The 23,214-nt window shown below is 32.9% G+C and overlaps 2 protein-coding genes and 1 pseudogene across 2 annotated transcripts; 1 reads left to right on the top strand and 2 right to left on the bottom strand.

Moving 5' to 3' along the window:
• Positions 1-3,003: 3,003 nt before the first annotated feature.
• On the top strand, positions 3,004-12,682 carry LOC102670007 (hypersensitive-induced response protein-like protein 1; annotated as a pseudogene).
• A 510-nt stretch (positions 12,683-13,192) lies between these two features.
• LOC100803984 (mitochondrial outer membrane protein porin 1) lies at positions 13,193-15,917 on the bottom strand. Its single transcript, XM_006578522.4, has 5 exons — positions 15,464-15,917; positions 15,259-15,345; positions 14,769-14,827; positions 14,413-14,651; positions 13,193-13,893 (listed from the first exon to the last, which is right to left on the bottom strand). The coding sequence occupies exons 1-5, from the start codon at positions 15,510-15,512 to the stop codon at positions 13,581-13,583; spliced, it is 747 nt and encodes a 248-aa protein (XP_006578585.1). The 5' UTR covers positions 15,513-15,917; the 3' UTR covers positions 13,193-13,580.
• Positions 15,918-17,695: 1,778 nt separating this feature from the next.
• Positions 17,696-18,373, bottom strand: LOC100803446 (protein PXR1). Its single transcript, XM_014775262.2, has one exon. It carries the CDS (start codon positions 18,323-18,325, stop codon positions 17,990-17,992), a length of 336 nt encoding a protein of 111 aa, XP_014630748.1. The 5' UTR covers positions 18,326-18,373; the 3' UTR covers positions 17,696-17,989.
• Positions 18,374-23,214: the final 4,841 nt, after the last annotated feature.

The following is a 23,214-nucleotide window of genomic DNA, read 5'->3' as shown; positions in this document are numbered from 1 at the left end:
GATATGAGACAAATACCATTTTTATCATTGACGTGTTCACGCAAGTGTGCCAAAAACCATGACCACCCTGTTAACGTCTCACCTTCAACCACCGCGAATGCTAGAGGAAGGACACCACCATTTCCATCTTGTGATGTGGCCATTAAGAGGGTCCCACGGTATTTTCCGTACAAATGTGTGCCGTCAACTTGTATGATTGGCTCACAGTACTTGAAAGCTTCTTTACATTGTCCAAAAGTCCAAAAAACTCTATGAAACTGACGGTGTTCGCGACTAACCGTATTCCCAACGATAAAATCGTCATGTAGTACTTGAAAATATGATCCAGGAGAATGATTTTGCATGTGTGTTAGCCACGACAAAAGTTTCGCATATGACTCATCCCAATTGCCATATTCAATTGCAATGGCTTTCTGTTTCGCCAACCAAGCTTTTTTGTACGACACCTTGTATGCAAATTCACTGTTAATCCTTTCTTGAATCAAATAAATTTTTATTGATGGATCTTCTCTGATCATGCCTGTCAATAACATAACAAAATTTAAATGATAATTAACAAAAAATGAACATAATATGAACATAAAATACGTACCTACTACATAAGTGGCAATTAAATCTGAATCAAGTTTCTCGTGATCTTGTGTCATGGTCTTATTCAGACATGTGAGTGGTCCACCCCATTGTGTGACTTTCCACGTATCTATTTTTTTAGATAAAATTGCCCTCATATAGAAAGGGCAAGGACACTCTGTATTTTTATTCACGCAACAAACCACATACTTGTTCGTTTTGCTTTCGACAACTTTGAAACTTTGATGCACCTTCATAACACATTGTTTGACTGCATTTTTGACCGCATCTTTACTATCAAATTCCATGCCAACATATAATTCTTGGCCAACATTAAAGGTCGACGGCATCTCCAAACCGCAAATGTCCTCCTCATCAGGATAACTCCAGTTGATATTGTTATAATGTAAGGCATCATTCCAAAATGGATTTTCAATTCGTTGTGCACCTAACAGTTCAAAATAAAATAAAAAATCAAATAATACTTATTTAGCATTAAATACAATTGTCATCAAATAATAAATGTATTGTCTATTTTTTTTATACAAAAAATTATACCTTCTGCTGGGTGAACAATTCTTACTGGTTGAGGAATGTTGGTGACTTCATCGTCTGTATCAGATATATTGTCAACACTGTCATCTTCGTCTAGAGACTCTTCAACGTATGAGTTAGACACAAGATAATCATCATCATCATCATCATCGTCTTCGTCAATATGTAAATTGCTCATATTTGTTGCCGGTTGTGTCTCATAATTAGATAAATAATTTTCACATGATGTAAGCGAATTGACAGAATGAAACATTGAACCACCAGCCACATCCTTTTCTATGTACAATTCCAGAACTGACATTTAGTCTTGTTGTTTAAAACTTTCCAACATTGTTTCAATGTCTTCGTCATCACAAATTTGCAAGGCAATATATTTTCCTGACACTAAAAATCTACCGCTAATAGCAGAAATAATTTCATTATTTTGTAACTTTACCTTATCTCCAATTTTTTTCTTCAAAACATTGAAACTAATTCCACGTTTAATCTGAATCGCTTTTTTATTGCCTTCAAATATTACACCATCATTATCTTCATATACCCTTCCATTGAAATACAACACTGTTATAACCGAATTCATCGTGTACCTACAAAAACAATATTTTAACACGTCAAATAAATTACAAAATGGGTATCACAAAAAATCATTACTGAAACTTCAAAATAAAACTTAATTTTAAAAAAAAAATTAACTTCAAATCAATTTCACATTAAGACACTTTAAAAAAAATTAACAATTTCAATGTAGTAATTTTAAACTAATCAAGATGTAATTAAAATTATTAACTTTAAATAAATTTCACATCAACACACTTAAATAACACAAACGATTTTATAAAACTTTTAATCAAAACTAATAAAATGTAATCACAAAAGATCTCTTTATTGGAACTTCACATTCAATTTCTCTTTTAAAAAAATTTAATTAACTTCAAATTAATTTTATGGGACAAACTTATAAAAAATGAACAATTTCAACATAGTCATTTTTAACAGAAAATTTAATAATTCATTAACGAAGTTAGTAGTATAAATAATTAATCTTAACCATTAATAACTTTAAAATGGAAAAAGGTAATTACAAAATTACTACAAATATAATAAAATATTTGTAGTACGAGAAAAAACAAAGCATCAAATAACACTTTCTAGTTCAACGTTTCTAAATTTTTAACACACCAACAAACCAACCTAATCTAATTGAAAAAATACTACAACTTCATATTAAAAAAAAAAAATTCGTACTCAAAATACTTACTTCAAATAAATATCATCTATAATTATTTTTTATTCAAAGTTCAAACGTTCATCAACACCAACCTAATTTAATTAACAAAATAATACAAATTTCATATTCAAAATATTTTCTTCAAATAAACATCGTTACACAATTTTTCTGTTTATTTTTTACATTTAAACACACACTAACAAGCCTTTTAAACATAAAAGCTAATATAATTTTTTTAAAATAAAATGCTTCATACCATAGAAATTTCCAAAGCCACCAAAATGCCAAAGCTACCAAAACGAAAACAAAATGTTCAAAGGGAAAGCGCTGAAGAAAAAACATAAAAGCTAATATAATTTTTTTTAAAAAAAATGCTTCATACCACAGAAATTTCCAAAGCCACCAAAATGCTAAAGCTACCAAAACGAAAGCAAAATGTTCAAAGGGAAAGCGTTGAAGAAAAAACATAAAAGCTAATATAATTTTAAAAAAATGCTTCATACCACAGAAATTTCCAAAGTCACCAAAATTCCAAAGCTACGAAAATGAAAGTAAAATGTTCAAAGGGAAAGCGCAGAACAAATGTACAAGACTCTGGGTATTGGCTGGGTATTTAAACACCTTCAAACGCCATCACCATTGGCGTTTTCATGCAAGTCGCAGGAACCAATGGCGCTTCCAAAATCGCAACCACCACTGGCGCTTCCCTGCTGCAGGCCAGTCTGCAACGCTGTAACCTAAACCTAGGGCTACGCGTTCACCAAGTCGCCACTACTGTTGGCGCTTCCAAAGCCACCTCAGCAAAAGGGGACGCGCTGCTGGGAATGGCGCTTCCATGGCCACGTGGCTCGTCCCTGTCGAAGCGCCATCAGCACTGGCGCCATGCATGGCCAGCTACGTACAAAACAGCACCCCCTGGGAAATACCTCCAAAACAGCCCTAGTTTGGGAAATTCTTTCTAAAAGAACCCCAAACAGGGAAATGTGCCACGATGCTTTTTGCAAACCAAGTAAATAAGCAATACTAACTACTAAGACCCAAATCCAAGTAAACTATAATAAACCATAACGCTGTGTAAACTATAAACGTATATAAATTAGTACTTGAAGCATATAAGTTTTCAGCTAAACTGTTTGTTCTAATTGCAGTAATTAGAGCAAGCGTTCCAAAACTCAACTTGGATGATGCTTTTGAGCAAAAAAATGACATTGCGAAAGCGTGGAAGATGAACTAGAGGTTCTATTTATGAAATTTACATATAATGTAAACCGTGCTGCCTTATATTTAATTTGATTTTGCTGCTTTATTGTCTTAACAAGATATGTCAGTTTATGGGTGTGAAATTGTTCAAACATTGATTGTTGATATAGAGTCAGATGAAAATGCAAAGTGGGCCATGAATGAAATTGTAGAGAATTGAAACAATAATGGCACACTTTTTCTATTGCTCTGGAAGTGTATTTATACATAAGTGTTAAGATTTGACTGTTGGAACTGCCTAACAAATTATAGTAGATAAGATTTTTATGCTATTTTTTAGGAAAAATAAAAGTCATGTTGACTGATAGGATAAAACAGTTTTGATCCTATTCTCTAGGCATGATCTGTTAGTGGTATTATCTTTCTGTTAGTGATGTTATCTTTTTGTTAGCAGTTACTATCTTTTTCATGTTTTTAAATACGTTGCTTCATATCAGAATAAAATAAGCCTTTGCAATCTCAATTTCTTTCTTTATGCTCCCTTTCATTCTTTAATATTTCTGCCTGTTGTTATTAATCAAAAACAACAAATTGGTATCTAGAACTCTTATCTTTAAGGGGTCTGTGAGTTGAGAGAAATCGCAATGGAGGGAGAAACATCATACACAGCAGGTTCACCACCAATTTTTGATGGGGAGGAGTACGAATTATGGGCTGCAAGGATGACCGCTCATCTTGAAGCTTTGGATCTTTGGGAGGCAGTAGAAGAAAACTATGATGTTCCTGAACTACCTTTAGATCCAACGGGGGCTCAGATGAAGAATCACAGAGAAAGGAAGACCAAAAAGGCTAAGGCTAAAAATTGCCTTTTCTCTGCTGTGTCAAAAATTATTTTTACAAGAATTATGAACTTCAAGTCTGCCAAACAGATTTGGGATTATCTCAGATCAGAATATCAAGGCTGTGAAAGAACCAAAGGCATGCAAGTACTCAACTTGGGCAGAGAATTCGAGATGCAGAGCATGAAAGAGACTAAAACAATTAAAGGCTACGCTGACCGGCTGTTAGGCATAGCAAATAGAGTGAGGCTTCTTGGGAAGGACTTTCCTGATGAAAGACTAGTGCAAAAAATCCTGGTCACTATACCCGAGAAGTATGAATCGAAGATATCAGCATTGGAGGAGTCTAAAGACCTGTCAACCATCACCTTGGGAGAACTCATAAATGCTCTACAAGCCCAAGAGCAGAGAAGAATGATGAGACAAGATGAGGTGGTACAAGGTGCGTTTCATACGAAAGCACAAAATTCAAGAGGTGGCAAAGACAAGAAGAACAACAAATGGAGGAACAAAAAACCAGAAGGCTCCAACAAGCAACAAGGTGAGACCTTTCCTCCTTGTCCGCATTGCAAAAAGACAAATCATCCTGAAAGAAAATGTTGGTGGAGGCCAGATGTCAAGTGTAGAAAGTGTGGCAATATGGGACATGTAGAGCGAATATGCAAGTCCAAATCAGAGGAAGCAAAGGTGGTTGCAGAGGAACAAGAAGAAGAGCAACTCTTTGTCGCAATATGCTTTGCCACAAGCAATAGTTCCAGTGATTCATGGTTAATAGACAGCGGTTGCACAAACCATATGACCAATGACCTGAACCTCTTTAAAAAACTTGACAAAACCATTGTTTCCAAAGTAAAAATTGGAAATGGTGATTTCATCTCAGTCAAGGGAAAAGGGACTGTTGCTATTGAAAGCTTGACAGGTTTGAAATATATCTTTGATGTCTTATATGTGCCTGACATTGATCAAAATCTACTTAGTGTTGCTCTGCTTGTAGAGAAAGGCTTCAAAGTTATATTTGAAGAAAATTGGTGCTTGATCAAAGATGCAAAAGGAAAAGACGTATTCAGGGTGAAAATGAGGGCTAAAAGCTATGCTTTAAATCTAATGGAGGAAAAGCAAATAGCTTTTTCAAGCATGACCACCAATGTTGAACTATGGCACAAAAGGCTCGAACACTTCCATCTTGCTGGACTTTTATACATGCAAAAACATGCCTTGGTGAAAGGTGTGTCAATGCTTGAAGACAAGTTAGCCGATGGCGTGGCTTGCCAATATGGTAAGCTAGTCAGAAAACCATTTCCTCAATCAACTTGGAGAGCAACTCAAAAGCTGCAATTAGTTCACACAGATGTTGGGGGACCTCAGAGAGTATCATCTTTAAATGGTAATAAATACTATATTACATTTATTGATGATTATACTAGATATTGTTGGATTTATTTCTTTAAATCCAAGACTGAGGTTGCTAATATTTTCTGGAAATTTAAAGCATTGGGGGAGAATCAAAGTGATTGCAGGTTGCAAACAATAAGGTCTGACAACGGGAAGGAATACAAAAATGATGTTTTTGATAAATTTTGTGAAGAAGCTGGCATTGAGCACCAATTCACCGTACCTTACACCCTACAACAAAATGGTGTGAGTGAGAGAAAAAATAGAAGTATCATGGAGATGACAAGGTGTATGCTGCATGAAAAGGAGTTGTCAAAGGAGCTATGGGTGGAGGCTGCAAACACTGCAGTATTTTTGTTGAATAGACTACCTACAAGAGTTCTGCACAAAAAAACCAGATTTACAAAATCTAAAAATCTTTGGTTGTGTTTGTTTCTCTTATGTTCCACAGGTTAAAAGGGACAAACTTGATAAAAAGGCAGAACCCGAAGTTTTCATTGGATACAACAACACCTCCAAAGCTTACAGAATTTTCCAACCTCAAAATGGGAAAATTCTAGTGAGTAGAGATGTCAAATTTATGGAAGATCAACAATGGAGTTGGGATGAGCCAATAAGGAAGCAGCTGCCAAAAATCCCACAATTCCTTGATGATGATATAGATGACATTCCTGTCAAAGGTACAAGATCTTTATCTGAGATTTATCAAAAGAGTAATGTAGTTGTCCTAGAACTTGCAGAATTTGAAGAAGCTGAAAAGGATGACAAGTGGATAAATGCTATGAAGGAAGAGTTGAAGATGATCGAAAAAAATGACACGTGGGAGCTAGTGGACAGACCTCAACACAAACAACCTATAAGGGTAAAATGGGTTTATAGAACCAAACTTAATCCAGATGGTTCTGTAAATAAATACAACGCCAGGTTGGTGGTGAAAGGCTATGCTCAGGTGTTTGGAGTGGATTTTTTAGAAACCTTTGCTCCAGTTACACGTCTTGATACAATTAGAATGCTACTTGCCTTGACTGCACATAAAAGGTGGAAAGTTTATCATTTAGATGTAAAATCTGCCTTTCTAAATGGTTACTTGCAGGAGGAGATTTATGTAGAGCAACCTGAGGGGTTTCAAATCAAAGGAGAGGAGCAAAAAGTTTACAAGTTGAAAAAGACATTATATGGTCTTAAACAGACTCCTAGGGCCTAGTACAGCAGGATAGATGATCATCTTCAAGATCTTGGATTTGTCAAAAGTCCAAGTGAGGCTGCATTATATGTGAAATTGGTAGATGCATATTTAATCATTATTGCTGTCTATGTTGATGATTTACTTGTGACAGGAAGTGATGAGAAACTCATAAAGGAGTTTAAAGCTGAAATGTTTAAAGCATTTGAAATGACAGATCTTGGCTTGATGAGTTTCTTTTTGGGAATGGAGGTGAAACAAGATCATGATGGAATCCTCATTCACCAAAAGAAGTACGCAAGGGAAATACTCAAGAAGTTTCATATGGAGGACTGCAAAAGCACTACATCTCCAATGAACCAAAAGGAGAAATTTAGCAAGGATGATGGAGCTGATAAAGTTGACGAAATGCATTACAGAAGCTTGATTGGTTGCTTAATATATCTTATTGCAACCAGACCTGACATTTTGTTTGTAGTAAGTATACTTTCAAGGTTCATGCATTGTGCTAGTGAAGTTCATCTTCAAGCTGCCAAACGAGTTATTAGATATGTTAAAGGCACTTTAGACTATGGTATAATGTACTCTCATTCTCATAATTTTAAGCTCCATGGATATTCTGATAGTGACTGGGCAGGTTGTATTGTTGATATGAGAAGCACCTCTGGTTATTGTTTTTCCTTTGGTTCTGGAGTCTTTTCTTGGTGTTCTAAAAAGCAAGAAGTTGTAGCTCAATCAACTACAGAAGCAGAGTATGTAGCTGTTGTTGCTGCAGTGAATCAAGCTCTTTGGATTAGGAAAATTATGACAGATTTGCATATGAAACAAGAAGAAAGCACACAAATTTTTGTGGACAACCAGGCTGCAATCTCAATTGCTAATGATCCAGTGTTTCATGGCAAACCTAAGCATTTCAAGATAACGCTTTTTCTTCTAAGAGAAGTTCAAAGGGAAGGAGAAGTGAAGTTACTGTACTACAAAACAGAGAATCAAAGTGCTGACATTCTGACCAAGGCACTTCCAAAAGCCAAATTTGAATACTTGAGACAAAAGCTTGGAGTTTGCAGTTCCAAAGTCAAGGAGGATTGTTAAAATTTGACTGTTGGAACTGCCTAACAAATTATAGTAGATAAGATTTTTATGCTATTTTTTAGGAAAAATAAAAGTCATGTTGACTGATAGGATAAAGCAGTTTTGATCCTATTCTCTAGGCATGATCTGTTAGTGGTATTATCTTTCTGTTAGTGATGTTATATTTTTGTTAGCAGTTACTATCTTTTTCATGTTTTTAAATACGTTGCTTCATATCAGAATAAAATAAGCCTTTGTAGTCTCAATTTCTTTCTTTATGCTCCCTTTCATTCTTTAACATTTCTACCTGCTGTTATTAATCAAAAACAACAGTAAGGATCACATGGATGAGATAAAACTGTTTAGATTCGTAACAACCTGGTATATATAACAACTAGATATGTTATCTACAATTCAAAGCAAATATAATTGAAACTGATAACAGACTGAGATATGTATGGCATCCCTTGATTCTAGGGTTGGTTAACTCATTGATATAACAGAAATCAAGCTGGTATGTTAAATGAGTATTCAACTTAATGTTGGTTAATTTGAAAAATCGAGATGATACTGGATAAATCTGAAGTCGTGTATAACACTTTCATATTGAATCAAATTTCGGGGTTCAACCAAAATTGTTCAATCGGATAAAATCAGAAGATTATAATTCAAGAGTTTTGTTTTGGTCTTGTATGTTTTGTCACCCGTTATGCTTTCTGAACCAGAATGATTATTTATGATCAAAGAAAAGGTGGTTTTTGGCGGTTGATGGAAGTTATTTTTTTTTAAAAATTACCGTTGATGGAAGTTTTAGTAACTTCCATGTAACTTCCAACCGTTGATGGAAGTTTTAGTAACTTCCATGTAACTTCCAAAATTTGCCTAAACCGAACATCTCGTTATTACATTAAAATAAGCGTGCACTCTTATTTTAACATAATAAAGAGATCAATTACACTAAAATATCCAACAAACCTCCCCCATTTTAGTGTAATTACCGATCAAATCACCAAAGTCATAACATACCACAAACTACTGCATAGATGAAATATCGTGACGATTGAATTTCATCTTAGCAAATTACACGTTTCAAATATTCGAATATCAGGGTGTCACTAAGGATTGAACCCTTTCTATTCATAATGAATACATGAAGATAATATGCACAATAGTTTATAACATTACTCTTGCTCGACACTAGTTTACTAGCCTGTGTCCCTATCCTTCATAAGCATATCAAAGCCAAGTCCCAGCTTCTTGAAGCGGCTAAACTTCATGCTTATATAGGTAGTTCTTTTCTTTCTTGCACCTGCAAATGCAATTTTTCAAAAGAACCATTGAGGAGTTATACTCCAACCTCCTTAACTTACAGAACCGAACACATTCCTTTTGGGATACTTTCGATGATGTGTTCCAATCTCTACATGTTAAGCTTTCCACATTGAATTCAGCACCTAATGTCATATTAGATGGGAATTGGGTATCTTAACATAAGAGATTTCAGATGGACTTTAATCCTAATCCCACAGCCGACCTTTTCACGAGATCTCTACTTAACCCTTTGGTTAAATGATCGGCCAAATTATGCTGAGTTCTCACAGCCCTACATCCCCAAATTTTGAGATAACTCAAATTTGGTGTCTTTTTGTGCCAAAGTTCATATGGGATAACCTTATTCCTTTTGTTAAGAATTCGGTTCAACAAGTATCAGGCTGCCAACATAGCCTCACCCCAAAATCCTTCACTTAAACCCGAATAGGATAACATGGAATTCACCATTTCTTTCAAGGTTCTATTCTTCCTTTCGGCTACACCATTCTGTTGTGGTGTATAGGGAGCTGTAGTTTGATGTATTATTCCAGTAGATTGAAAATAAACCGGATCATAATACTCACCTCCCCTATCCGTACGAAGAGTTTTGATTAGCCCATTTTGATGAAGTTCTACCTCTTTCTTATAAATTTTAAATTTATCAAGAGCTTCATCTTTTGTATTTAATAAATATACATAACAATACCTTGATGCATCATCAATAAAAGTAACAAGATATTTTTTATGACCTAATGATGGAGTTGCATGCAAATCACACAAATCACTATGAATAAGGTCTAAGACTTTAGTCTCACTTTTAACATCCTTAAAAGGTTTCCTAGTGATCTTGGTCAACATGCAAGTTTTGCATTTTTCAATGTTAATATCAAAAGGAGGAATCATACTTGTTTTTGACATATCTTTTAATCTTTTGTATGTAATGAACATGTCCTAATCTAGCATGCCAAATTTCTGATTTTGTCATATTAGTTATAGAACTACACGAGGCCATACAAACAGATTCATGAACAAAAGGAACATCAATATTTAATTTAAACATTCCATTACAACGATAACCAAATCCAACAAACGAACCATGTCTTGACAAGATGTACTTGTCACTTTCAAGTACTTGCTTGAAACCACAATTATTTAAAACCATATCAGACAATAAGTTCTTACGAATACCAGGTACAAATAAGACATTATCCAAATACAAACTTTTTCTGGAAGTAAAAACTAAATTCACACAACCTAATCCTAGGATTGGTTCAGTTGCAACATTGCCCATCTTCACAATAGAGCCATCATCGATTGGTCTAAATTCTTTGAACCAATGACGATCTTTGCACACATGGCTTGTTGCTCCCGAATCAAACCACCAAGCAACGTCATCATCCTGCACATAGAATGCATCAGATATTAGTGATACATAATTTGAATTCGTATTCGAATTAAAATTATTCACTACAATCTGACCTTGTTGCTTTTCAGGATCATTAGACCCACTTGGACCAGCCTTGTTCTTTCCTTTGAACACCCAACAATCCCTCTTTAAATGACCAGGTTTCCCACACTTCCAACATGACAATTTTGTCTGTTTGTTTGGACCTTTGTTCTTATTTCCTTGAAATTTTCGTTTGTTACCTTTAGTATTGTAATTTTGCTTAACTGTTCCACTTTCCTCTACCCTATTAACGGAAGAGGAACCTGCTACGGTTTTATCATTGACTTTGTCAATTTCCTGAGCCCTCAGCGACTCCTCAATCATGAAATGACTACCGAGTTGAACCAGAGTCAACTCTTCCTTCTTATGTTTCAAGGTATGCTTGAAGTCTTTCCAAGAAGAAGGCAGTTTATCAATTATAGATGAAACTACAATGGATTCATCCATTTTCAAATCATGTTGAGTAAACTGACCCAAAATCCGCAGCAGTTCATTATATTGCTCCATAACAGGCCTCAAATCAATCATTTTGTAATTAAAGAAATTACTAACTAAGAATTTGTTACTTGAGGCATCTTCTGCCATATACTTGGATTCAAGAGAGTCCCATAATTCCTTAGCAGACTCAACATTTTGATAAATATCAAAGAGAGAGTCGGACATACCATTCAGAATGTGTCCACGACAAATGTAATCGTCGTTCTCCCATTTCGAACGCTTCCTTGTTTGATCCAGAGTTTCGTCTTCCATATACACCGGCATCGGTGTACTTAGCACATACACCACATTCAATGTTGTCAAGAGAAAGTGCATCTTCTTCTGCCATCTTCTGAAATCCTGCCCTTCAAACTTGTCCAACTTCGCAAACTTGCTTGTCATCTTCGAACTATCGTTCGTCATCTCGAAAGATTTGATTCAATCTTTTGTTGGTTAATTTGAAAAATCGAGATGATACTGGATAAATCTGAAGTCGTGTATAACACTTTCAGATTGAATCAAATTTCGGGGTTCAATCAAAATTGTTCAATCGGATAAAATCAGAAGATTATAATTCAAGAGTTTTGTTTTGGTCTTGTATGTTTTGTCACCCGTTATGCTTTCTGAACCAGAATAATTATTTATGATCAAAGAAAAGGTGGTTTTTGGCGGTTGATGGAAGTTATTTTTTTTTAAAAATTACCGTTGATGGAAGTTTTAGTAACTTCCATGTAACTTCCAACCGTTGATGGAAGTTTTAGTAACTTCCATGTAACTTCCAAAATTTGCCTAAACCGAACATCTCGTTATTACATTAAAATAAGCGTGCACTCTTATTTTAACATAATAAAGAGATCAATTACACTAAAATATCCAACACTTAAGCTTTAAGTAACCAAGGTTCAACTCAATTTTGTATGACTTATGTACTCAAATGATTATTTATGTACCTCATCTGGTCTCTTCTTATTGCTGTTTTTGTTTTCTTTCCCTACCAGTACTCATGGATTGGCTTATTTTAATTTATTCTAATGTTTTCTTTCTGTGATGAGCTGCAAAGTTGACGGTGGAAGCTAATGAGAAGTCAGAGACAGAGAATATCTTGCAAATTAAGCGAGCCGACGGTGAGGCGAGTCTAAGTATCTCTCTGGGTTGGGTATTGCTTGCCAATTGTGGATGGATTTAGAGATAATGTGCTGGGATTCTCAGTTAATGTACCTAGTACAACTTCATAAAATTGCAAAAGATGTCTTATACATGATCCTTGTCACTCAGTACTTGACACTTTGAAAGAAATTGGTGCTGCCTCCAAGTCTTCTGCTGTTTTCATTCCCCAAGGATGTGGTTCTGTTTGTGATATAGCTACTACCCAAATTAGTAATGAACTTTTTCAGGGTTATAATCAGTAGTTTCTACTCCACCTAGCTCTTGTACATGATATGTAAGTGAGTATGATAATGCTATATGAATATCTGTGGCTGTCTTTCAGTGTATAGTGTGTTCAGTTACTTTGTTTAATTAGACAATCTTGCCAGGATCATTGTGAATACAAGTATTCTAAAATGTGAATGATGCAGAACTAAGTTTTCTTAGCAGGAAATTTAATTGTCTTTTTAAACACATAGCTGAGGACTTCATGCTGATAGTTTAATTGTCTGTATTACATTTTATCAACGACGTTATGTTGCCATATTTTCCCTGCAGGGAATTTGATGGTTTGAGTACTTTGCATTTAAATGATTATTGTTTACAAAGAAAACATAACCCTATTTCCTCTATGAATAATCCGTTCTCCAAAACCAAACAAACCATGCAAGTAATTATTGGAAAAAATCCAAGTCCTACATCGGCTAAAGATAAAGTCAAGTTAAAGTATACAAGTGAGGGACAACCCTTACTCCTTAGTTAACTTTTGGGGTTGAGTTAGGTCCAAACTCACATTCTACCAGTAATATATAGCTATCGCTTCACCTTATCTTGGTTAACAAAGGAAGAAATCAATTCTTGCATAATGGAATTTGTTTTATAGATTTACCAAACAGAAGTCAATTTGAACTTTCATTGGTACCAATCTTTGATACTTGGATGTTTAAATATTTCTAGCACTAAGTATTCATAAACTGTGTATGACTTCTTTTCACTCATAAAAAACATAGGTAACAAATACTAAACAAGGATATGATACCGTTCTCCAATGTTGAACAAAATCGATGGGGCAAAACAAAATTTCCGTGCAGTTTGCAACATCTTTTGGAAGCCTCCAGGACATCTCATTGCCTGTTTCTACACGAGCTTTTCTCGGTGAAATTATTTTAGAGCCATGGAGACTCCAACCTTAGGAAACTTTTCTTTATCTTCTTCGTTAAAATTCATCTCTCCCGCCACGGTTATGGAAAATTTTCTCCCAAACTTTTGTTGAATGAGACCACCTACGTTGCCATTGTTGTTAAGTCGGGCCTTTAGCAGTGTCCAAGGAAATAATGCGTGCTGAGCACCCACGGTGACACCGATAGTCTCATAATCTGCAAGGTCATACTTCACCTCTGCTGCAATTGCAGTCTTGGTCAGGGGATTCACTTCAAAATAACAGGAACCTTTCAAGGTTTGAAAATTGTCATGCCTGCATAATGAACATGCACCAAACTTAAGCATGACACAGTCATTTAGTTTGAAGAAACATAATTAGATACAGCCCCTGTACATTGCACAAGCCTCTCTCGATATCTTTCTACCAATAACTTTTGTATTTCATATTATTGAATAAGTTGGACATATTTCATTATTATTTTTTTGGAATAGATTTTGATGAAGGAATACAAAGTTTGTGCATAAAGTAGGGGTTCATATATGCTCCTAAAGTAGAGGTGGTAAGAGTCGTTCTTTATTGATTTAAGTTACTAAAAGCATGAACTAAAGAGATTAAAAAGGATGGAAATTGAGATTGAAATACAAGCAAAAAAAGCTGAGTAGGCAACATGGAATGTTGAAGTTTAAGCTGATAGGACATTTAAGGTGTTAGTACCACAACTTGTGTTCTTTTATATTTTATAAATAGATTCTTAAGCTTTTGTACACATCACAAATCTTATGTTAGTCTACATTTTCTTATAAAATTATTCTCTATTGTAGGATAGCTCACAAGGTTGCGGCAGCAACAAGGTAGGGACTGTTCAGGCTCAACCCAGCATTCAGATTGTTAGTTATCTTTGCTGATGAGCTTGCTGATAAGTCATAGGCAAGATTAGCTCCCAGGGTGAGAATTCTGGTTCCTATATGACCAGAGATGTTTGCAACAGGGTTATATCCTTTTTCTGCCTCTCCCGATAATCCAATGCTTGCACTAAATCCACTGAATCTACTCAAGTGTTGAATTTCCAACTGTATTCGAAATCGTTTTGATCCCAAAAAATAGTTAGACGCAATGAAAATCAAGACTAAAAAATTATCAAAGATAAAATTAGTTATAGTTCTAAGACTAGTAAAATGTAGTTGTACCTTCCCAGAGTCAGGTATGTTACATGTGAAAAGGCCCCTTAGTCCATGCACCAGTTCTTCTACTCCAACAGATACATCATCAAAGGAAGTACAGTCAGATATGAAATTCCATAGCTATTTCAGGATTCTGAGATATTCACATTTTTCTTATGATGTAATTACATCTTTGAGGACTAACTGATTCCCTCTATTTCTATGCTCAAATAGCATACCAAACAAGGTCTACATGACTTTTGTCCATAAACCAATTAACATATAGATAAAATTTTCTTCCTCACAAATTTATTATAATTAAGGGACCATGTGTAGTTGTCTTATAATATGCAACTTTCTGTACAAAAATCTCTCCACGACAAATGTCCATAGTTTCCTAATCCCACTTAATGGACCCTTCAGTAGACTAAAAATTACAAGTAGATTAAGAAGAACATGTTTTAAAGAAAAGCAAAAAGAATAGTAAGAGGGTTAAAAAGCTGGTATATATTATTACCTTGACAGGAGAGATCTAAATTCCAGTTCAAGAATCTGTAGTTAAAGTGGATTGGTGATTGTTGAGCATAGTCCTTGTGAAGAACATCTAACATAAACAAAAAAGGAAGGCAAAGAATTTATAGGGACTATCATCAGTTCAGAATTCATGCTAATGAAAGATTAAAATGAAAATGAAAGAGGCAGATAATTGGTGTTTGTAAAACCTCTGGCCTTCTTTCCAATATCAAAATATAAGCCCGGACCTTGGCTCATCTTGCCATAAAGAATGCTTACAAGTTAATTATATTCATTGTTTATTGTTTATTGGGAAGAAGGGAAGGTGGCAAGGGTATGCTAGGCTTGTGCATCATGCGATGTTTCCTCCTGTGAAAACTGAGAAGGACAATAATTTGGACACCGTATTAAGCGAAATTTCCATTAACCAATAGTTTAGAACTGCAAAATGAGACATAGAGATGATGACGAATATAAGATGAGTAACAATTAAGCTAGCTACATACAGACTATTGCTAATAAATTGAAGTGTGTAAACTACCCAGAAGTTTTAGAGGGAAAAATCTTTTTCATTTGAAGGGGAGAGTAATCTAATTGTAATTTTGTAACACAATAAAGCGTACTTAGAGATAATTAAAATTAAAATTAAAAGACTAGGTTTTATTAACTCCCATCTCTCTCATTAACACACCCAAGTTGAAGTAAGGGACTGTGCTAAAATCTTATTTATACAGAGAATCAAGCATGTAATAGTTGAATCAATTATCCATCATTGATTTCTTACCGTCTTTAACAATGTAATCATTTAAGTAAATTATCCCCACGTTCTTTATTCAACTCATTTCATTCTTTTTCACATAACTACTTAATTATTCTATTTAACTACGTAAGCTAAAAGGTGTCCTGTCAAATAATCATTTTCATTATCATGGTTATTGGTTAAGATACCGACACAACTCTGGGGTTCAAAATATGGTTATGTAATATATATATATATATATATATATTAGCTTCACTCTTAAGCTGACTTCACTTTTTAGAGATTTGGTACATTTTTGAAAGCATATAATAAGAGATGGTACAAATCGCTCACATTTTTAATTTTCTCCAAGATGGCTTTATATTGAACATTTACGAACCTGTTACGTTACGGTATCAGCCTACAATTTCAAGAGATGTTCTTTTGGGGATGGAGTGATTGATTGAATGTAGGGTAAAGAATGTGAAAAAAATTGTGAGGTATGAATAACATTAGCCTTGGGGAAGAAATTTTTGTACTTTTTTTTGAGATCTATAGTTTTATACTTTATTTTAATTTAAAAATTACTTTTCTATTTTTATCATTTAAACCAAACACACACTTGAGTAATTTTTTTCCATGTACTAGTATTCTAATTAGAACTGCGTGTTAGAATTTGCCCAACAAATTGCATATAAAAATTAAATCGGTACAACTGTACCTGCATGGAAGTGTGTAGGAAAATACTATCGTGCACCCCATTTGCAATAAATTAGAATGGGAGGAAAAGAAAGGTAGAAGAAAAATAGGCATGATAAATGGTGTCACGAAAAAGAAAAAAAGAAAAAAGGAGGTAAAAATAAAATGAAAGACAAAATTAGAGAGTTTATAATAGCTCACTTTTTTGCACTCTGGAACGACAAAATCAAGAGATAAGGAGTTGTCTTCTAAACAATTATGCGGTACGATTTTCTTTGTTAAAATTTTACCCTTAGCATTACGTTTTTCTACGGTTTTTCTCAAAAATAAAAATAATAATTACGTATGTTCTAAGGTTTTTTATTATGTAGTTCTACGGTTTTTTTTTAAAAAAAGTGAACAAATTTAAAAAAATGTAATTAAAAATTTTAATTAAAAAAACTTAGAAGAACAAAATATTTAAATCATTAAAGATATATATAATGAAAATTATAGCCTTTTAATGAGAAGAAATAATAATTTTAGGATAAATTTAAATTTTAAAAGATATGATTTTTCACTTTTGAAGAATTCTAATGAGTCTAGTAATTATGTATCGACATTATACAAATATTTTATATTATCAATCTATTTAAAATGATTTGATATAACTTTTAAGTTAATTATTATAAGAATCAACTAAATTTAGATGATTTTTAATTAAATGACAATGTGAAGTTGATGCATAACTTATTTTCAATATTGTAATTTAATATATAACCAAATGTAAACTTCTTTTTATATTGATAGTTTGAGCACCATCTTTAATTTTGAGAGGACAAACTTTTGTATAATTTTCTTATCTAGTCTCTTTTTCTTTGGTTTACTAATTAGACGAGGGAATAAATTGTAAACCCTTTATAAAAGCAACAATAAAAATATTCTAACTACTAGGATTGACCTATAGTGGAGGGTTTGAATAATTTGCACAAGGGATCCTTTATTTTAATCTCGTTACCATCATTGTAAAAAAATACCAAATAAGATACTATAATAGCTAATAGTTTCTTATTATTATACATCTCATTTAACTTTAATTCAAGAAATTACATAAGCCAACAATCTAACTCGGACAAACTCAAATAAAATGTCTAAGAGGATACAGTTGATTGAATAGAATGTGAGTTATTATAATTTCTTGACACTACATTTGATTCCAAAAAAAAAAAAGAAAACCTCAGAGTCTGTCTCCACAATTATGACATAAAATATATAGAGTTATTAGAGATGCACTTTTTCAGCATAAAACAGAGTTGATCTAAGAGGAGGCCACAGGGGGCTCACTTGCACCTTGTTCTACTTCTCGAAGCTGCTTCAATATTTCTTCTCTCTTAGTTTGCAGAGCCTGCATCTTGGACTCTAGCTTTTCAAGCTTTTGCTTTAATTTCGCAGGATCATTTTTATCTTCAGGGTTCTTCTCCTTCTTCTCTTTCCCTTCCTTGTCTTTCTTATTCTTCTTCTTCTCCTTCTTCTTCTCTTTAGATTCTTCTCCTTCTTCTTCTTTTCCAGCATCCTCGGATTTCTCTTTCTTTTCCTTCTTATGCTCCTTCTCAACTTCAGCCTCATGCTTGTCATTCTCTTCAGTTCCTCCCATATTTAAACAAAGGAATATTCTTGTAGATTATGGTTTTGTTAATTTTCTCTGTAGACCAATCAAAATAACTTTAAACTGGTTAGAAAGCTGTCCGAAATACTCAAGCTAGGTCATAGTAATATATTTATTTTAATTTTAAATTAACAAAAAATTATGTATTACACATTGATTTTTTCTTCTATCACATTTTTCTTCTCATCATATCACTTCCTCTCTAACTCTTTCTTCCTTCCATTTATATATTTCGAGAGTGGAAGAAATTATTACAAAATCCACAATCACATAAAGTCAATTCATCTCTGCATGACATATAATTGAGTTTTATTAATTATTTATCATAAATTGAATAACTCAACTACGTGTCATGTAAAATTGAAGAGAACCATGAACACATGCTAATTTCAAATTGTCTAATACTAGTTTCTCCAAAGTGGGATGGACATTCAACATTTCACCAAAAATACCCTGCTATGCTGTAAACAAAAAAAACCATTTAAAAGTAAGAACAGGTTGAATCAAACAAATGAAAGAACATACCACCTAGGTTGTTAGGAGTCTCAAATCCCTGGGATGCTCTAAAACCTACAATGATGTGCAAAAACTAAAAATTGCTTAAGTAGTAAGCGTCAGAGCAGCTTCAATTTGTTGGCATTGGCAGAGCTGAACAGCCAAATTTCGATCACTAATTTGTCAGGGCCGCAGCAGTTTAAGCGCAATACACTTACATACACCCACACATTCGAAATTCTACGGTTTTAAATTTTACCATTATCTTCGCTTTCCACTTATAGTCACAGGCTCTTAGTTATTTACTCTATTTAACTTTGCTAATTGATAGTTGGTTTAGTAATAATAAAAATACAAGGAGAAATGCCACATGTACTTCCATAAAAGAATGTGACATGTACTCATGTCCAAGTCAAAGAGAAGATAAGAAGATGGCCCTGCAAGGCACAAAAATTCGTTACCATTACAAGATAATCTGTTAGTCCTTCTTGCTCTTTTCGTTCCTAAACTATAAATGTTTAATGTCATCTGTTAAAACTCATTGTAGTTTACAAACGGCTAAACTTACATTAATTATCTATAAATTATTAACGGTTAAATTTACTATACTTATTGACGGCTTTGTCGACTGTAAATTATTAATCATATTATAAATCTATATGACAGTAATTACAATGAATTTTATTACCTACTATAATTACTTTATTTTTATTATAATATATATATATATATATATATATATATATATATATATATATATATATATATATATATATATATATATATATATATATATATATATATATATATATATATATATATATATATATATATATATATATATATATATATATATATATATATATATATATATATATATATATATATATATATATATATATCATTTTAGTCTATAATCTGATCCAATTTCTATCCCTCTAATACTGTCTTCAACATTCAGTTGACTTACATGGTTTTATACCATTATAGCCACATTCTAGTTGTGATATCGGGTCTTCCAAAAATTATTGTTTTGCATTCAAGATACAAAAAACCTTTTGAATAATTGTTTTCTTTGACTTCTAATTTCTTTTATGCAGTACTTAGAACAACTTTTGGGATCAATTCTCTTTTGTTGGGTAGCTTGTGGTGTAAGCTTAGCTGCACTTGTTGAGGTAATATGTTCTTTTTTTGTATAGTCCATGAAAATTTACTAGATCTTGAATGAGGTGAAGTGCAAGGTACCTTGGTTTTGCCTTATGAACAATGTCAAAAAGCCTGTCGTCAACGGAAAAGGTTGTTTGTGTTACCTATATACAGAACATCAACCTGCTAGGCATTATATTTTAAATTCCAGCTTTTGATAATAGAAAACAAAAGGATATTGGTTGACTTTATGTTCTTAACTTTGTTACCTATATTTGCATTGTCTCTTTCATTGCAAGTGATCAGGATACTAGACTTTCTAATAATTGCTTATGTTTGTTTATCCCAGATGTTATATTTTGACTTTGTTATTTATGTATTGTATTCTCTAACAAAATTCCTTTATGCAAGTCACTTGTCAACCTTTGACCGTTCTTATAAAAAAACCACTTCACTTCGATTTTTTCCGTTTCTATGGCTTTGCATTGCAGTAAGAAACCAGGATCAGAGAAGGGAACACTAGTGCTTCAGAGTTCCATTTTGCTCAAATATCTGAGAAAGAACGAGACAAACTCATGAAGAGACATATGGTATGCTTGTCTGCACTCTAGTGTCCTTTTGTTTTAATGAAAATAAATTTTCTGCTTGTTGGTTATGTGTTGACTATAGTCTGATCCGCATCCACTTCAAAGCTCCTCTCAATAGCATTTGTATTTTTCTGTATTTTGACATGAAAATTGGGGCTTATGCACGCTGAAAATGGTGCCCCAAATTCATGTGTGTATGGAAAATATTCTGATACATTTGGTGTAACACTTAAAAGGAATTTTTTTTCTTGATTATTTATTACTTGTTAAATGATGGAAATGTGACTTTTCTTTTACAAATCAAACTATAAAATTCTTACAAAAATGAATCAGTTTTTATAATCTTCATATCAAAATAGTTTCTACTAAACATTTTTTTTGCTAAGTTATTTTCTGTAAAAATTGTTGGGCCCTTAGTTTTGAAGTTCCTTCCTTTAGTTCAATCACAAATTGTAATTCACAAAATACCTTGTGGGCATTTTTTGAAGCTCATTGACATGTATAGTAGTAGTATTTTTTATATCATTTATTTTTTGGTCAGCCAAATTTTGTATCATTAATAATTGTTGTTTAAGGAGACATTTCTTTATAAGTTAATATTTTATTCTTGGACTTTTGTACTTCTAGGTCTCTATTGTCAGTTGTGTTTTATCTTTGTGCTCTTGTTCATCGAGCGTCATAGCCCCTCTCTTTTCGAGGGATACAGTGTCACTTGAAATTCAAATTGGACTTGTGAGTTATCTTTTTTTCCTTTGTGTTTAACTTCTGTTCCAATTGGAGTTTGTTCTTGAAATGAAATATGTAATTATTTTCAAATAATGTAAGGATGATAATCATGCAAGTGCTTCTGTTGCTGATAAGATCAACATTTTCCGCCAGATAGAGTTTTCATGGTAATTTTGTCATAAAACTTGACAACATCATTTAGATATCATTTCCCTGTCTATAATTTTTTTTCTAGTCCTCGCTGTTTCTAATAAATTTAATTATTTTTTAATTGGCAGTTTTTCGTAGAAATTCATTATAAAATTGCAGCAGCATCTCATTACAGGCATAAGTGCCACCCATCGGCTGGAATTGAGGTGCTTATAAGTATTCTTGGTCAAAGAGTTGTTGTTATGTATGACATTTTAATTACATTGTACTCCTGAAATTTAGTATGTATCATCTGTATAGTGTTGATAAGTTTGGATTATTAGTCTGTGTATTTACTTAAATGTTGAGCAAATGTAGTTATCTTATTAACTTGATTGGGTCATTGATTGAATGTCGTGCATGCATGCATACCTTGTCAGTTCTGACTTGGATGCATGCATATCTGAAGAACTTCTAGTTGTCCTTTCGAAATTTCCAATGAAATATCTGATGGATGATTCTGTGAAAATTGTTGATATGGCATCACAAACTCTTCGTGTAAGTCATCCAATTGGCAATTGGCCTGTGAAGAAATTCAACAATATTTATAGAGATTTTTCTTTATTATATTCTTGGATTGGTTCTATATATAGCTGTATTTTTTTTTTGGCAAATTGTTTGTGAGGTATCTGTTCTATTTGGTCCTTATTTGAATAACTTCTGTTTTATTGAAGTTTATTCATTTTATTGGTTTCAAACAGAATGTTAATTACTTAGTACATAGTACTTATAAAAATGGATCAAGGTGTTTAATATTTGTTTTCTTTTTTTGGAATTTTAGTCTTTTTGCATCACTAAGTTGCATATTTCACCCTCTTTTATTGCTTCTTATGTAAATAATTGCATCAGAGGTTTGGATTTATAGGGAATACTTTCAACTAAAAGAGACCAAAATGCTTTATTGAGGTCATATTTTAATCTAGGCTGAAAAGAGTATTCATTTTCTTTTGTTAAATTTTAGTTTAAAATCTATAAATTGGAATATGCAGAATTTTTTAATATTAATTAGGTTAATATCTAATATGTATATCAAATATATGATTGCATTATAAAGTTAACGACATTACAATCATGTTAATATATAGTCTTTTTTTGTTTTTTTAGTTTCTCTTTGTGTATGTTGTTAGAGATAATATCTTGGAGGCTGTCAAAGTTTTATTTGGTCCTCTGAATTTTTGTGAAAAAATAATTATTTAATTTAGGAGCTACTTTATGATAAAAAAAAATTTAATAACTTTTTTTTCTATGAAATTGTCTTAGGAATTTTTAATTTGTCAACCTTTTATTTTTATTTAATCTATCATTTCAATATTTATTTTTAAATAATATTTAATATTAATATTAATTACAATCATGCTAATAAAGATTATTTTTAATTATTCATATTTTTTCTGATGGGATATCGTTGAGGAAAAATATCAATAATTAAAAATAATCTTTATTTCAAGGTTGGTGCTTACGTAAGCACCGCCTTAGAAAATAAGCTTTCAAGGACGGTGCCTACGTAAGCATCGTTTTAGAAAATTAATTTTCTAAGACGGTGTTTTCTTACTCGTCGTTGAAATTAACTTTCAACGACATTAGCTTCTACGACGATCAACAATCGTCGTTGTATTCTATCTTCAATTGTTGTAGAAAAAGATTTTTTTTAGTAGTGTCCCTTTTTTTTTTACCATATGAAATCCACACTTTGACACCTGAGATTTGGTAACGATACTTCCGCAGAAGCATAAT

The sequence above is a fragment of the Glycine max genome, chromosome 4 (genome assembly GCF_000004515.6).
Source record: "Glycine max cultivar Williams 82 chromosome 4, Glycine_max_v4.0, whole genome shotgun sequence".
NCBI lineage: Eukaryota > Viridiplantae > Streptophyta > Magnoliopsida > Fabales > Fabaceae > Glycine > Glycine max.
The sequence above is the reverse complement of the archived record's forward strand: the minus strand, read 5'-3'. Positions and strand labels throughout refer to the sequence as shown.